Raw genomic sequence first — 15,186 nt, 5'->3', positions numbered from 1 at the left:
AAGTTATATATAAGTATTAAAATAATACTACCTCCGTTTTTTAATAGATGATGCTGTTGACTTTTTCTCACATGTTTGACTATTCGTCTTATTCAAAAATTTTATGCAAATGTATAAGATATAAATCACACTTAAAGTACTATGAGTGATAAAAGAACTCATAACAAAATAAATTATAATTACGTAAATTTTTTGAATAAGACGAATGGTCAAACATGTGAGAAAAAGTCAACGGCGTCATCTATTAAAAAATGGAGGGAGTATATGTACAGTGCGGTTACACTGTAGTTACAATGTAACTACTTCCTCCATTTCATAATGTAAGTCTTTTTAGCATTATCCACATTCATATAGATGTTAATGAATATAGACATATATTATGTGAGCAATGCTAAAAAGAGTTTTACATTATGAGTATAGTATAATTATACAACTATACTATACTATAGTTACTTTTGAAAGTTTTTTTCCTAAAAAACTTGCGAGAAAAAAAAGCAACCAGGAAAAAAATATGACTAAAATTTTTGTCTATATGTTATTAGTGCTTTAAAAGTTAAAAGGCTAGAAAATAGGCTACGATAAAAGAAAAATCCTAGAGCAACTAAGTTTCATAATTCAGTTACAGGCTTACAGCTTTAATCTAAAATAATGTTTCAGAATTCAGTTATGGCTGACAAGCCAACAAGCAGATGATATGAGCCTGCGCATTGGCAACTGCCCAGGTCGGTTATTTAGATCTAAGGTATCTTCTGCATTTGCTAGTTCAATAGATTTCCCATTGGCACAGGATAGCAGCACAAGTGCACAACACGGCAATTAAGCCCCAAAAATGACAGCAACCAAAGCAGAACAGGAGAGAACGGGCCAGGGCCACATTAACTGAATTAATTGAATGCAACTATGCAAGGAGACTTTTTACATGGGCGACATTGCATTGCATTTCCTTGTTTCTGTAATCTGTATACATTACAACCACCCCTCCTCCTAGATGCCCTTCAGATCTTTTGACTATTGCAACGTGCAATAATTGCTGCTGCAGATCATGGACAAACTAACCGACACCACGTGATTTTCCCGGCCGTGTCAACATTCTGCCAGCTCCTGCCAGCAGGCTGAGCTCTGCTACGGAGGAGCAACTCACCAGAATTAAGATTAGTAAAGGCTTCAAGGGTATTTGGTACAATAATTACAGTGTCCGTGGCATCAATCATCGCCTGCAAAAAAATTGGGAGTCAACACTTAAGATCACAGCGTATATCTGCTCATATGCCTTCCAGAGATCAACCATCTAATATAGCCATTGGTTGATTTCAACTACATGCCAAATGCTACTACTAGTACTATCAAACCATGGCAAGAACAATTTCTTACATATGACCACCACAAAACATGCATGGAGTAAGCTGTCAATGTCGGAGTTCTTCTCTTTTCATGAAATTAATGAAGTTTGATTGTGACATTGAAATGAAGAAAAAGTAGTCTGTAACTCTACTTACTGGATTGTGGATCAACGTGAACGAAGAAACTGGCGGCAACTATTAGATAACACAAGATCAGCATAAGTCCTTTCAAGTAGTTCGCAACACCATCCTGTGGAAACATAGAAAGAGCGTGTGATCAACTGGTGATGGTTGAGATATCAGAACCTATGCCAGGTAATTCATAAGAGAGCTATAGCAGATAGTGTGAAAATGAAATAACAAGAAAGCCTGATCAGCATATTACTATTGAAGGTTTACTGGGCTAATATTACAAGCGAGGTGGGACAAGATAATTAAAGCCACTACTGAAGGTAAAAAGTATTACATAAAGTAGGTCAGTTCTAGTTCCTTTAAAGAGTAAGCATTTGTTCATTGGATAATATGAACATTACAACACTAACCAATAGCAACCACCGACCATTATGCTTGAGAAAGACTTGACTGTATACTTAATAATGTTAAAACAATCGTTTAGTACCGCTACTCCGCTAGAACATGTTTACTCTGGAGGGGTTATATGTGCCAAGGCATACAAAAACAAACACAGCTTGACAAACTCTTCATTAAGCAGGCATCCCTTATCAAAATAATTCTTAATATTTCACACAATAACCTACCTGTAGCATAAATGCCACGACTAGTACTGTTATGAAGAGCGTTGCTGTTTCGAATAGTTGGAAATTCAAGTCCATCTTTTGCCCCATCATCCAACCAATGACAACACAAAATGGAATCTGTATATGGAGAATAACATATGTAAAAAATAACAAAGATGAAAATAGGATATGATAAATGAACAAATGCAAGATCTGGAATGAACACAGTATTCTGTAGAACGTTCATGCCAGCATGGTATTTGATGAACAAGTGCGGAAATGCATACTCAGATCATAGTGAGATAACAAGTTTGACCATGCATTACCACAAACATTGATATCTGCGTTGATGACCCAATTGCAACACCCAGTGTTATGTCCTGCAGCAGAGAAACAATCATGTACACAGACAGTTAGGAGACAACAGAAGAATCAGAAAGAAACATCAAAACTGAGCACATCTAAATGCTTACAAGTTTATCTTTCATGGCAAACATTATTGCACTAGCATGTTCAGCAGCGTTTCCCACAATAGGAAGCAAAATAACACTGATAAAAGCCACGGGTAGGTTCAGTGAATCAGATGCCCCCTGATAGCAAATAGCAAAGAGCAAAGCAGTGATCAATAGTATACCCATGCAGAGGTACTCAGGTGACCTGTAAGACAAACAATGTATAACATGGCCAGAGCAGTTAAATCTGTCCTAAAATACAGTATTAGAGATGCAATATTCATGGACTTTCATCAGAAAGAGGTAAACATCTCTTATCATATATCAAATAATCATTTCCAAATTTAAGGTGGACATTTTCCCTGATATGAGTAACCCAATATAAACAAAATAGAGTTAATTGTCAAGTTTAACAGGCCAAAAAAAATCATTTGTCAGTTGCACATATTAAGAACAGCTACTTTTTTTTTGTGCTGTCATTCTAAATTAGAAGAGAAGGAATACCTCAATGGCATTAACCAGGTATTCAGAAAGAATAGACACCCATAATGTCAACATCGCGAGCCATGCTATGGACTCCCACATGCCAATCTCTGATTCTTCATCTTCCTCTGCTGCATCCTCATTGGGCATTTCTTCCTATGACAGGCGATGGAACATGGATATTACATTTTTATTTTTAGGGAATGTAACTGACTGTTATCAAGGAGATTAGTTCATTGCTTGTTGTTCCAATTCAAAGTGCAAGCATATCATATTTGTCACCATCAATGAAGAATTAAATTGAGGTATACACTTACACTGCCAATTGGACTATAAGCATTATTCCGTCCACTTAGTTGGAAATAGAGATAGCTTGCATATGCCACAAGCATAATACAACTGCTGAACCTTGAAAGAGAAACCTCTGATGCTCCTTGCCTCACTTCTGAATGCGTGAAGTGAAGGACAGCAGGAAACATTAGTCCCATGACAGCCATCAACAGTAAACCTGAGTTAACAACTGCAGTTGCCTGTAGTAAATAAAAATTGATTTCATATCAGGAACTTTTGAGTGGAAAGGACGCACAACATGTTGCATCAAAATTACCTTGCTGAAGACTTGGTCCTTGTTCCGATGAACAATACCGCCAGCAAAGAAAGCACAGCCCATAACCAACAACATATTTGATAATATGGAACCAAGCAATGATTGTTGAACTACTCGGATCATTCCATTTTTCAAAGCATATATTGCTATGATCATTTCAGTTGCATTTCCGAACGTAGCATTTAGAAGCCCCCCAACTGCAATCGGTATTAAAAGAAAATGTCTGTTATTGTTCACTGGTTCTCCATTTTGTAATAGGTTATAAATCATAAAAATAAAAATGCATACCTGTTGGACCAGTGTATATTGCGAGCTGCCTGTAGAACAGTAGTTTAGGTTAAACGAAATAAGGTCAGAAAAAAATAGGTCTAGAGTTCACTAACTCACTCAGTTGCATAACCCAAGCGCTCAGCTAAAGGTGTTATTCCTAGCATGCTGAATAGGAAGACCAATCCCTGCAATTTTGGTAAAGTAGAAATCAGTTACAAGTACTGAGTAGCAATAAGAGATCATCATAAGAAAAACCTATTGACTAAATCAGATAGTCTTCAATTGATGAAACATTAACAAAAAATACAAAACTAGTAATGTTACTAAAGAGCAGTGAGCCCAATTATTAGTTCATCTCGATAGGGTACTCTGGTTTCTAGCCTACGAACAATGATAAATATAAACAAAATGCGGTCGAATAGAGTTCAGTTGCTGTGAACAGGACTTACATGTCTGCTGGTAGTATAGTGTAGAATGATCGACGCAGGCCCAAACGGCAAGAGCAGATTGAGCTTAGAAGTGAATATGACAATCCTGATGCTCCGCAGCGCGCTCTCAACGAATCTCTGCAGGTTCCAGGACTGAACCATGCTGGAACGTAGCCCACCATTCTGCAATTGCGGACCGTTCGCCTTGAAGGCCCCCATCTCAATCTGAGGATTCTCCATCCTCTATAACCACCACCACAGGAAGTCTAATCAGTTGATTAAAAGTATATAAAACTATTCTAAGTGTGAAAAAGAAGCAACTTTCTCCACAAATTCGCTCCCTTCCTTTCTCTATGATATGCTCAAGTTCATAAATCAGCTTCAATATTCTCAAATCGCGCTGAATAATTCACATATACCAAACTAGAGCATACTAAATCGACCTCCCAGATCCACGCCGCACCTAACCAAAGCAAGCACTACACCCACTAATCCTAAATCCAAACTACCCCAAATCCAAGAACTCGTGAATAACCAAACCGAATCGAATAGCACCAAAACCAACCTGAAAAAATAGCAACAGCAGCAGCCGCGATCGTCGGTCGGGGATCAGGACGCCGCCGCGGGCTCCGGCACCGCCCCTTCCCTAGGGATCATCATCCGCTGCCTCCTCCTCCTCCTACTCCCAAGGCTGTAATGCGGCGCTGCCGCTGCTGCTCACGCCGCCCGCGCCTGCCTCCTCTCCTCCTGCTGCTGCTGCCTGTGCCTGCCTTGGAGAGTTGTTGCCTTCCACTCGCGGCGACCACGACTCGGCCTCGGTTCAAGGGTAGGGGGGAAGGGAGGTGTTGCCTACGACGTCTTGGCGACTCCTCCTCTTCTTCTTTGTGGGTGTTTTGGTTGGGCAATTTCCTCCTCTTTGCCGAGACTTGGCTACTGTTTTCTGAGTCCACGCTGGCCGGCAAGGCAAGGTCAGGTGAAGTCTTGGTGGAAAGTGAAGCGATCGAGTTCGTCAGTTTTGGGTTGCTATAAATTTTGAAGCTTTTTGTATATACTGGAAGTAAACTAAAAAAAGAGAGATTTTGATATTGAGGTTGGGTGAGAAACACGGTCGTTTTCTCCGGTTTGTAAAGATTGCAAGTCGTTTTCTCCGGTTTGTAAAGATTGCAAGTGTGCCGGTGTTACTGGTCAGAGTCACAATCTTGGACTAGGTATGTATAAAGTTGAAAGCTTTTTTGTTTAGCCGTGTGAAGCATCATAATCCAATAATGAACATTACCAAAGGTTTGTTATAATGAATATTACAAAGGTTTGGTCCAAGGGGATAGTATTGTAAATGAAACTTAGGCCCTATTTAAAGTTTGTGCGTGTCACATCGAATATACGGACACATATTTAAAGTATTAAACGTAGTCTAATAATAAAACAAATTACATATTCTGCATGTAAACTGCGAGACAAATTTTTTAAGTCTAATTAATTCGTCATTAGCAAATATTTACTGCAGCACCACATTATTAAATCATGGCGCAATTAGACTTAAAAGATTTGTCTCGTAATTTACACATAATCTATATAATTATTTTTTTTTCTATATTTAATACTCCGAACTAAACACGGCCTTAGCTTATAGGGATGTTCGGTAGCAATGGTTGTCTGACAGCTGCGGCTGTACAACTAGTAGCACGGTAGAATATAGCTCTTATGGTAATTATTTAAGATACAAATAAATGAATTAATCAACTAGTATTATAAAGTTTGAAAAGGTTGGTTTAGAAAAGTGTTTAAAAAATATTGATAATGCAAGTTACACCACAATCGTATTGTTTAGAAGCTTAAAAGGCGTGCTCACGATGCTCTATAGTTTGTTAGATCAAAAGAATTCCCTAAATTATTCTATAAATATGTAAGTCAAAATATATTACTACCTCCGTTTCATATTATAAGACTTTCTAGCATTGTCCATATTTATATATATGTTAATGAATCTAGACATATATATATATATATATGTGTGTGTGTTTTAATTAATTAACATTTATATAAATATGAATAATGTTAGAAAGTCTTACAATATGAAACGGAAGGAGTACGCAGGTTTGCAAGCGTGGTACGTGTTTACCTAAACTCTTGAAGGTTTTTATATTCTTCACTGGTATACGTGTACGACGGTGTGTGCGTATGTGTGCTCCGTGTAACCAGGGAAAAAAAATTAAACTTAATTTTAAAATCATAATTCAGAAATGTGGTGAAATTCTTTATTGGGCAACATGCGTATGATGCAGGGGGTGCACATGCAGTCATGCGTCCCACGCGCTCCACAAGAAACGAATCGTCCTTCTAGATGCAACCCAACCCAAAAATCCAGCAACAGAAAAGGAAAAAAAAAGGAATTCCAAAAAGAAAAAGAAAAGAAAGAAAAGGAAATAAAAGAAAAGAAAAGAAAAGAAAAGAAAAGAAAAAGAAAACCGGGGGCCCACCCACAGTCTCACACCACCAACCTCCCCGTAAAAAATCCCCATCACATCACCTCCATCTCGAGCACTCGAAGTTGGAACTCGAGCTCATCCATGGCCATCGCGACGACGACCTTACCACTCGCGCCACTCGCCCTCGCGCCGCCATCCTCCCCGATCTCCCAGTGCTCGCTCCTCCTGCTGCGCCCCCGCGCCCCGGCCGCCCTCTCGCTCCGCCCCTCCGCGCGCCTCCTCGTCGCCGTCGCGGCCAGGGAGCCCGAGCTCGGCGGATCGGGAGGCGGAGGCGCAGGCGACGGCTCTGGGAGCGGCGGCGGCGGGGACAGCGAGAAGCCGCGGGGTGGTGGGGGCGACGAGGAGGGGGAAGGGGAGGAGGAGAAGATGGGGCAGGGGCTCTCCATGTCGCAGAAGATCACCCTCGCCTACGCCGCTCTCGTCGGAGGTAAAAATGCAGTAATGCCACGACCAGTTCATTTTTAGTACTCCTACTGATCTACTGTAGTGTGCAAACGCCTTGGATTCGAGTAGTTTGATTTTGGAGAATGAGAGCTACTGCATTTCTTTATCAAAGTGATTAGCCATTGGGGTAATTGTGTGCATTTCAACTTCTGGTTCACCAACTAGTTCCCAATAAGTTAGAACACACATACTTGTCAGGTTATTCTCGTGAATAAAATTAAATCCTTATTAGTCAGGTCGAATTATTACTAATTTGATGAGATCAATAATTGTTGGACTTGACTGGGTACTTGATAATTTCCAACTGTAGAAAACCAGAACACCTATGCAACATTCAGATTCAGCAGCCTGCTTTTTGAGTTTTGGTTTCTCAAGTCCAGCTTGTATCAGAACAATGATGATACAACTACCAGCATGTGCTTTTTGTAGACACAAACACAAATGGTGCATTAGCACTCTGTATATCACTGGTCACAGGATGTGCACAAATTTTGGCCTACAGGCAAGCACAATGTGCACAAATTTTCTCTTAGGAAGAATGAAATGGAGTACAGCTAAACAACCACCTAAAAATGAACATCCTAAAAAAAAAAAGAAGAAAATTAACACAAGAGTGATCATCCTAAAATTTTGAATTATTTTTTCTCCATTGTGATTATGTCTGTGAAACTAGCAGATGATAGTCCTGTTATAATTTTAGCTGCATCATCGGTTCAATAATAGCGTTATGATCTACTGGAGTGAATGACTGTGTGGTGTTACCATCCTGTGTGAGGTTCTACATCAGAGCCTGACAGCCTGTTCTAGCCTTCAAGGTGCATCTGAGGATAGATTATATTGAAGCATTGGTTGTTGCCATCAAAAGAGAGCTTCATTTTTGTTAGAAATTGACTATTGTGATTCCAAATTCTGTAGCCGGTGGAGCGATGGGGTACATGAAGAGTGGAAGCCAGAAATCCTTAGCCGCAGGAGGCATATCAGCCCTGGTCCTGTACTTCGTCCACACTCAACTCCCAGTGAGACCTGTCTTTGCATCATCTATTGGTTTAGGTATGCAAAATCATTTTCTGAGCCACCTATGTTGTGGACCTTGTGGTCCTTATTATCCTTGGCATGGAATTACTTCAACATGGAGTCTTTCCCTGATGTTGTCTCGCTTTGCATTCTAGGTATATCTGCTGCCCTCTTGTCGGTCATGGGATCTCGCTTCAAGAAGTCCGGGAAGATATTCCCAGCTGGTGTCGTTTCCCTCGTCTCCTTGGTCATGGTCGGTGGTTACATCCATGGGATCTTGCGCAGCACTCATGCATGACAAACTGACAGTAGCCGTGGCAATCACTATATGCAACTCCCTACCTAAGCCTCATGTTTCCCTTCCGTTTTTGTGTTTTAGAATCTGCAGCAACTGTGTGACATTCTCCTTCTTGATCATGTACCTGTGTTGTGGGCGTAGTTCACTCCTTTTCTGGTACAATATGGCCTATGGTTAAGCATGTGAGATGCTAGATGGAAAAAATAAAAGGTTTGGTGAATCTGTCTTGAATTTTGATTGAACATCGGTACTCCTTGGCAGCATGTACAGTGGCATGGTTGTATATGGGAAATATGGCCGTGTTTAGTTCCAAACTTTTTTTTCAAACTTCCAACTTTTCCACTACATCAAAACTTTCTTACACACATAAATTTCTAACTTTTTCGTCACATCGTTCCAATTTTAACCAAATTTCTAATTTTGGTGTGAACTAAACACACCTTATGTTGTGCAGTACTACTATAATACTCAATGCGGCCGGCAGCAACAGGTGGCAAGTCGTCTCCGGCGGCCGGTCAGACTGCCGCGTTGGGCTAATTCGCCGGTTGACACTGTCAGCATGGTACCGGAGCGGCAGTCGAGCAGAGGCAGCGAAAAAAATGCTAGTATAGGAATCCATCACTGCAAAATTGTAAGCTTCGTAAGATCTGGAACAAATGCTGTTTGTAAAATGGAGGAACAGCCGGAATGCCAGATACAAGAAAACCATCCTCAACTTTCATGCATCTGGCACTGTAAAACCCCAGTGCCGAAACTGAAATTAGGCCCTGTTTAGATGGGACTAAAACTTTTAAGTCCCTATCACATCGGATGTTTGAAAATTAATTATAAATATTAAACGTAGACTATTAATAAAACTCATCCATAATCTTGGACTAATTTGCGAGACGAATCTAATGAGCCTAATTAATCCATGATTAGCCTATGTGATGCTACAGTAAACATTCTCTAATTATAGATTAATTAGGCTTAAAAAATTTGTCTCGTGAATTAGCTTTTATTTATGTAATTAGTTTTGTAAGTAGTCTATATTTAAAACTCTAAATTAGTGTCTAAAGACAGGGACTAAAGTTAAGTCCCTGGATGTAAACACCACCTTAACAATTAACCTGGATGATATCATTACTAGACGAACACAATAACATTGTCAGGCAATGATATGCATGATGTACAATGATATACTACTATCATAGCTGCTGAAACTGAAATTTACTAGTAACAATTAACCTGGATGATATCATTACTAGACGAACACGATAACATTGTCAGGCAATGATATGCATGATGTACAATGATATACTACTATCATAGCAGTTTGCTGTTCGAGTAAACAAATTCATGACAGAATAGACTAGCACATAAGGAACAGTACAACGATAATAAGGGCATAGGTTCGATTATTAGTAAGGTTCTAGGGTGCGACACCATCTAAACAATGAACGCGACGCCTTTCCTTCCTTCCCCCTCCAAACGTCAGCCTCCACCATTCGAAGTTGACAGTTACTGGGCCTTGCCCTCAGCAGTTACTTCCATCCCTGATGCTTCCATGCCCTCGGAGGATTTTGTGGGATATGGAGCTTTGCTCACCAACCTGCTTAACATGGTCATTTGGCTTAATCAGTTGAAGCTAAGGATTTCTCAAATTTGCAGAAAGCTGTGTTTCTATAACTACTGGCTACTTTGTTATGTATCATGAAAACATGGGCTATGGTAATGAAACTGAAAACAGTCCTTGCACATATACTTGGTTCGTATCCAAGTCAAGCTAAAGCAAATGTTTTATCCCCTACAAGTCAGTTTCCAGCTATCCACATTCTTTTAGCATGTTCTAATGGACCACTAAACCTAAGGAAATGCATCAGACAAATATAGAATGCTATTTCTACATTCATTCATGCCAACCTGTCACGGCGTTTCTCTAGGAAGCGCTGAAGGGAGTGCCTCCTGGCAATGGGGAGATCTGCACAGCAAATAAAGAATAAATTTGTAGCATCTTCAATCACTTAGTACATCATATGACGAGGGATTAAAACAGCCCCATTTTAGATTCACAAAAAGATCTTGTAGTCTTACCAGCCTGGAGCTTGCAAATTGAGCTAGGGTCAGCGGCAACTTGAGGTTGTCCAGTTGCTACAGAAGTGCTCTGCAATGAGAGCGATCTTGTGAGCACAGGAGAGACTGCTGCTTGGGTAGCATTGGCTGCAGGCATCACAGGGGGCTTAACAGCAATGGCAGCATTGCTTTTGGTGGCAGACGCCGCTGCAGCAGCTGCTGCGGCAATAAGCATGATTGCTTGAGCCTGTTGATGACAATGTTGCAGATAACGAATTAGCATAAACTTTCAACAGTTAGTCGGAGGATATAACGAAGATAAGTGGGGTGAATATGACCTTCTCTGGCGGCACTGAGTCATAAACACATACTGATCCACCATAGAAAATTGTAAGTTGCGAAGGATTAGGTGGAGGGCTCGACATTGGAAATACTTTGGGCCTGATTATGACAAAGCGAAATTAGTAAATGTGCAAGAAGGTAATAACAGATTGCATAGTTACACAGATATTGGCATAAGTGGGCCGTTCTTGACTAATTGCATACATGAGTACATGGCAATACATAAGATGGGCATCCAAGGGTAAAGTGCCATATAAAATTGGAGGCCAACCTAGCTAACTGATGTATAATGTGCAATTACACCGTAGGCCGTATTTCCAGCCTTTTTTAGAGGTTTAATGAGCTTTACTATGCACCTTGTCTGCAGCCAGATAAAGGCCCATCTCCTTCATAAATAATTATTCTACTCTCTATATTCTACTTGATGAGAGGATTATCTCTTGGTCAGTACGCTACGCCAACATAGCCCTCCCACAGCTGCCAGTAACACAAGTTATACCCAAGTCAGGATAGATACCATTATCAATGTTTTTGGTACACACATTCTGAGTCTAATAGCATGATCAAGATTAAAACTCACAAGATCTAAAATCTAAAAATAGCAAACTAGGCCTGCAACTTTATGGTCCACTCTGAAATATCCAACATGTGCAGCATGATGGGACTGATTCAGAGTTAATAATCTGTCCAAAGGTTGTCCAAGATGGACGGAATGTACTGAAATTTTTTTCTTCAAAGTCTCAGCATAATCTAGTCTAAAAGACCAGGTTACAGGCTCAATAGAACATCTAGATTTAAAAACATCTTACATAGTTACATATATGTGGTTTACCTATTCAGAAAATGCTGAAACATTTAATAATAGCCACGATTCATATTAGCCATTACCAGGTATTTTTACTTTCACCTTACTTACTTCAAAACAAACACTGCATCTATTGTTTTCACAGCAGCCTAGTGGATTATATAAGAGTTGCGAAACTATGGTACTTGGTCCCCAGCTACAGATTTAGTCTTGAAGTAAAGATAAGACAAGGGGATGAGGCCTTTACCATTGAATCCCCTTGGTACATGGAGGTGTTAAAAACTGCACGCTAACTCAAGTTTCACCAGATCTATGTGTGTTTCTTGCTTATTATTTCTGAGTCTTTAAAGAAGAAATGCAAGTAACTTAGAAGAGTTCCCCATTGCTCCTGATTCCAAGGCTCAATTGGAAACTTTTCACAGCAGTTCCAAGTATTTGGAGAACAAGTAACTGCCAATTACAGAAAAAGGGAAGGAAAAAAACTACCTGGATCTGCCACTTGCCAAAAGTTCTTTCCTATCCGTTAAGTTTGGTCTAAGGTGGGAAATCATTTACCTAGTGACGTGAACCAAATTGAACATCCATATAATTGATATCGGTTTAGTAGAATATCAGCAGTTCACCGCACTCCCAACATCTGGATAAGAACACGTGCAACTAGAATGACACCCTAATTTGTTCAAGGTTAAGAACAGCTGACGCCAAGCGCAAGAGAGCGGGAAAGGAATAAAGGGGATTTGGATTGCAGGCCGAGGAGAAGCATGAGACTACCACTAATCAGAAGAATCTTCACATGACCTAGGCAAGAACCCCCACCAATTTGATCCACTGCAGCAAAGCTAAGGGCTCTTCCATGATTACACCAACTCGTAAAAAAGGGAAAGTTGCAACTCGGTGTAGGGTGGACTCTTAACTCGAAGTCGAAACATTTTGACTCTATTTTTAGGAAAATTTTCAACGCAAGAGCTCCATCTGGAACGGAGGAAACTCCGAGTGGATTCGAGATTTTTTTGGTCGGTCCAAGGAATTTCACCCGACCAAAAAAAGAGTCTCCGGTTCCACCCAAAAATTCAAACACCAGGAGTCCAGTACCGGAGAAAATCCATCCCCTCCGGTAAACCACTTCGGAGGCGGCTGCGGCGCCGCTCGGCTCCCAGCAGGAAGCGGCTCCCCGGCGGCGAGTTCTCGGAGAAGGGGCGATACTATGAACTGAAAAGCGGCTAGAATCCCGCGCGAGATGCATTTCCCGAACAACCAACCAAATACTCTCTCTCCCGCGACCCAATCGATCAACCCAAAGCTGAATAGGACTCGACTTGCGAGAGGAGAAGGCGGAGCCGGAAAACTACCTGCCGCCGGCGAGCGAGAGGCCGACGAGCTCCTCCTCCCCTTGCTGCTGCTGCTGCTGATGGCTCTTCTCCTCCACCACCACCTCTTCCTCCTTCCTCTCCTCTCCCTTGCGCGCCACCTCCTCCTCCACTTCTCCCCCCTTCTTAATGTTCTTCTTCTCCAACAGATCCATCTCAACCAACTCCTCCTCTCCTCTCTCTCTCTCTCTCTCTCTCTCTCTCGCTCTCTTCCTCTTCGGCTTCTCGCGAGAAATTGGAGAGCAAAAACGAGAAATCGGGAGGGGGTTTGGGGAAGAAAGGGTACTAGTGGTAGTCGTATGTGTACAGCAAACGGCGCATGTGAATATTGTGACGGATTTAAATATTTGTAAATCTCGACCGCAAATTGAGCCCCATCATCATCTCTTTACGTATTTAAATTTGGCTTTATCCAATTTCATAATCTCGCCAACTGTACCCCCCATTATTCGACCTGCCACGGTAGTCTACTGCTACTAGTAATCAATTACCACGATTAGTCCTCGTACAAAAATTTATCGATTTGATCAAAGGCCGTGTTTAGAGTTAAAATTTTTTTTTTGAACTTTTAACTTTTCCATCACATCAAATATTTAGACACACGCACAGAGCATTAAATGTGGAAAAAAAACTGATCGCACAGTTTGCATGTAAATCGTGAGACGAATCTTTTAAGCCTAATTACGCCATGATTTGACAATATGATGCTATATTAAACATTTACTAATGACGGATTAATTAGGCTTAATAGATTCATCTCGTAGTTTAAGATAGAATCTGTAATTTGTGTTGTTATTAGTCTATGTTTAATACTTCAATATGTGTCCATATACTTAAAAAATTTTTGGCACATGAACTGAACACAGCCAAAGATCGTGTCCTGCTTGGTCCAAATTGGACGAAATTTAGTGCAGTTGAAGCAAGATTTCAACCGTGACTCTGTCTCGTTTTTGGACTGACAAGTCATGGGCGACAAGGCACGGGACGTGCGTATATACGTTGACGAGCTCCACAAGCAACGACGTGGGGCCCCGTGAAGAAAGGGTTGAAGAGAGGAAGGATGCCACGTCACCCTGAAAAGGGCAAGGGCTGGGGAAGAAAAGGTGGCGGTTTGCTTGCCCCAAATATGTAGACCACGTTGCTGTCCCAAAATTAGACTTACTAAGTGCGTATTATTGGATTCCGTCGGTTACGTTACGCCCACAAGTATGTATATACGCGTATCGCTTCTCCGTTTATTCGAGCCAGCTAGTGGAGCAGCCTGCTAGCGAAATGGCAAATCCGCGAACAATTTGTGCGCCACGAACTCACGCGACATACTCGTCCAAACATCTTCCTCGGTTGTTTGGAGTCCCGACTTTGGAGATACTCCATCCGTTCCTTAAAAAATCAATCTATTCCTAGTTGTGACATATTATAGTGCAATAAATCTGTTCTCCGCAAAAAAAAAATAGTGCAATAAATCTGTACGTATATATGTCTAGATTTGTTGTGCTAGAATGTGCTGCATCCTATATCTTTTTTAAGGATGGAGAGTACAATTAAAGCTTATTGTTGGTTTAGCGATGACCGGTCAAAGCTTAATAGCAGCAGGTTCGATGCTAGTCCTTCCTCAGTAAAGTGTGCATAGTGGTGATGTTTTGTTTTTCTTTTTCTGATTATGTAATCTTTTAAGGTTATATTCTTGTAATTTTTTCATGCTTTGGGCCTGTTCGACAGTTGATTTCACGACTGTGCCGCAGCCAAAACCAACAGTACCACACGCACGCATCCTAGCTGCATGCCGCAGTTGCTGATCTACTTAACGGGCCCTATATTTCATGAAACTTCAGACTTTCTAAGTACCAGCTCGTTTGAAAAAAAATTCTATCAAAGGTTTATACTCCCTCCGTTTCACAATGCAAGTCATTCTAGCATTTCTTATATTTATATTGATGTTAATGAATCTAGATAGACAACATCAATATAAATGTGGGAAATGCTAGAATGACTTACATTGTTAAACAGAGGAAGTACATGAAAATATTATAGGTTCAAATTCAATTTAAAAAGTTAATTTGT

At 40.7% G+C, this 15,186-nt stretch overlaps 3 protein-coding genes across 4 annotated transcripts; 1 reads left to right on the top strand and 2 right to left on the bottom strand.

Annotated features, from left to right (window-relative positions):
- Positions 1-619: 619 nt before the first annotated feature.
- LOC4337242 (vacuolar cation/proton exchanger 3-like) lies at positions 620-5,259 on the bottom strand. The gene is made up of 12 exons (NM_001402448.1): positions 4,883-5,259; positions 4,339-4,560; positions 4,007-4,074; positions 3,908-3,936; positions 3,620-3,816; positions 3,330-3,542; positions 3,034-3,168; positions 2,551-2,667; positions 2,404-2,457; positions 2,099-2,215; positions 1,497-1,590; positions 620-1,214 (listed from the first exon to the last, which is right to left on the bottom strand). The coding sequence occupies exons 2-12, from the start codon at positions 4,555-4,557 to the stop codon at positions 1,204-1,206; spliced, it is 1,254 nt and encodes a 417-aa protein (NP_001389377.1). The 5' UTR covers positions 4,558-4,560; positions 4,883-5,259; the 3' UTR covers positions 620-1,203.
- A 1,594-nt stretch (positions 5,260-6,853) lies between these two features.
- Positions 6,854-8,801, top strand: LOC4337241 (protein FATTY ACID EXPORT 7). Its single transcript, XM_015780205.3, has 3 exons — positions 6,854-7,230; positions 8,163-8,297; positions 8,417-8,801. Exons 1-3 carry the CDS (start codon positions 6,885-6,887, stop codon positions 8,557-8,559), a joined length of 624 nt encoding a protein of 207 aa, XP_015635691.2. The 5' UTR covers positions 6,854-6,884; the 3' UTR covers positions 8,560-8,801.
- Positions 8,802-9,656: 855 nt separating this feature from the next.
- LOC4337240 (protein TIFY 3-like) lies at positions 9,657-13,426 on the bottom strand. Of its 2 annotated transcripts, none has more exons than NM_001402446.1 (5): positions 13,108-13,426; positions 10,950-11,052; positions 10,633-10,858; positions 10,462-10,519; positions 9,657-10,153 (listed from the first exon to the last, which is right to left on the bottom strand). In NM_001402446.1, exons 1-5 carry the CDS (start codon positions 13,278-13,280, stop codon positions 10,060-10,062), a joined length of 654 nt encoding a protein of 217 aa, NP_001389375.1. In that variant the 5' UTR covers positions 13,281-13,426; the 3' UTR covers positions 9,657-10,059. The 2 variants fall into 2 exon arrangements, with proteins under 2 accessions (NP_001389375.1, NP_001389373.1); NM_001402444.1 differs by having other exon boundaries at positions 9,657-10,150.
- Positions 13,427-15,186: the final 1,760 nt, after the last annotated feature.

The sequence above is a fragment of the Oryza sativa genome, chromosome 4 (genome assembly GCF_034140825.1).
Source record: "Oryza sativa Japonica Group chromosome 4, ASM3414082v1".
In the NCBI taxonomy this organism is placed as follows: domain Eukaryota; kingdom Viridiplantae; phylum Streptophyta; class Magnoliopsida; order Poales; family Poaceae; genus Oryza; species Oryza sativa.
Note: the sequence above shows the minus strand (reverse complement) of the source record. Positions and strands in the feature narration are given on the sequence as shown.

Bases quoted from the DNA above. Each gene is read 5' to 3' on its own strand.
- LOC4337242 (NM_001402448.1), bottom strand. From the start codon at position 4,557: ATGGAGAATCCTCAGATTGAGATGGGGGCCTTCAAGGCGAACGGTCCG. The intron at 3,169-3,329 runs GTAAGTGTATAC...CGCCTGTCATAG, and splicing joins CTTATAGTCCAATTGGCAGT to GAAGAAATGCCCAATGAGGA. The intron at 2,216-2,403 runs GTAATGCATGGT...CTCCATATACAG, and splicing joins CGCAGATATCAATGTTTGTG to ATTCCATTTTGTGTTGTCAT.
- LOC4337241 (XM_015780205.3), top strand. From the start codon at position 6,885: ATGGCCATCGCGACGACGACCTTACCACTCGCGCCACTCGCCCTCGCG. The intron at 7,231-8,162 runs GTAAAAATGCAG...CAAATTCTGTAG, and splicing joins CTACGCCGCTCTCGTCGGAG to CCGGTGGAGCGATGGGGTAC. The intron at 8,298-8,416 runs GTATGCAAAATC...TTTGCATTCTAG, and splicing joins TGCATCATCTATTGGTTTAG to GTATATCTGCTGCCCTCTTG.
- LOC4337240 (NM_001402446.1), bottom strand. From the start codon at position 13,280: ATGGATCTGTTGGAGAAGAAGAACATTAAGAAGGGGGGAGAAGTGGAG. The intron at 11,053-13,107 runs GTAGTTTTCCGG...TGTCATAATCAG, and splicing joins CTCTCGCTCGCCGGCGGCAG to GCCCAAAGTATTTCCAATGT. The intron at 10,859-10,949 runs GTCATATTCACC...TGTCATCAACAG, and splicing joins ACTCAGTGCCGCCAGAGAAG to GCTCAAGCAATCATGCTTAT.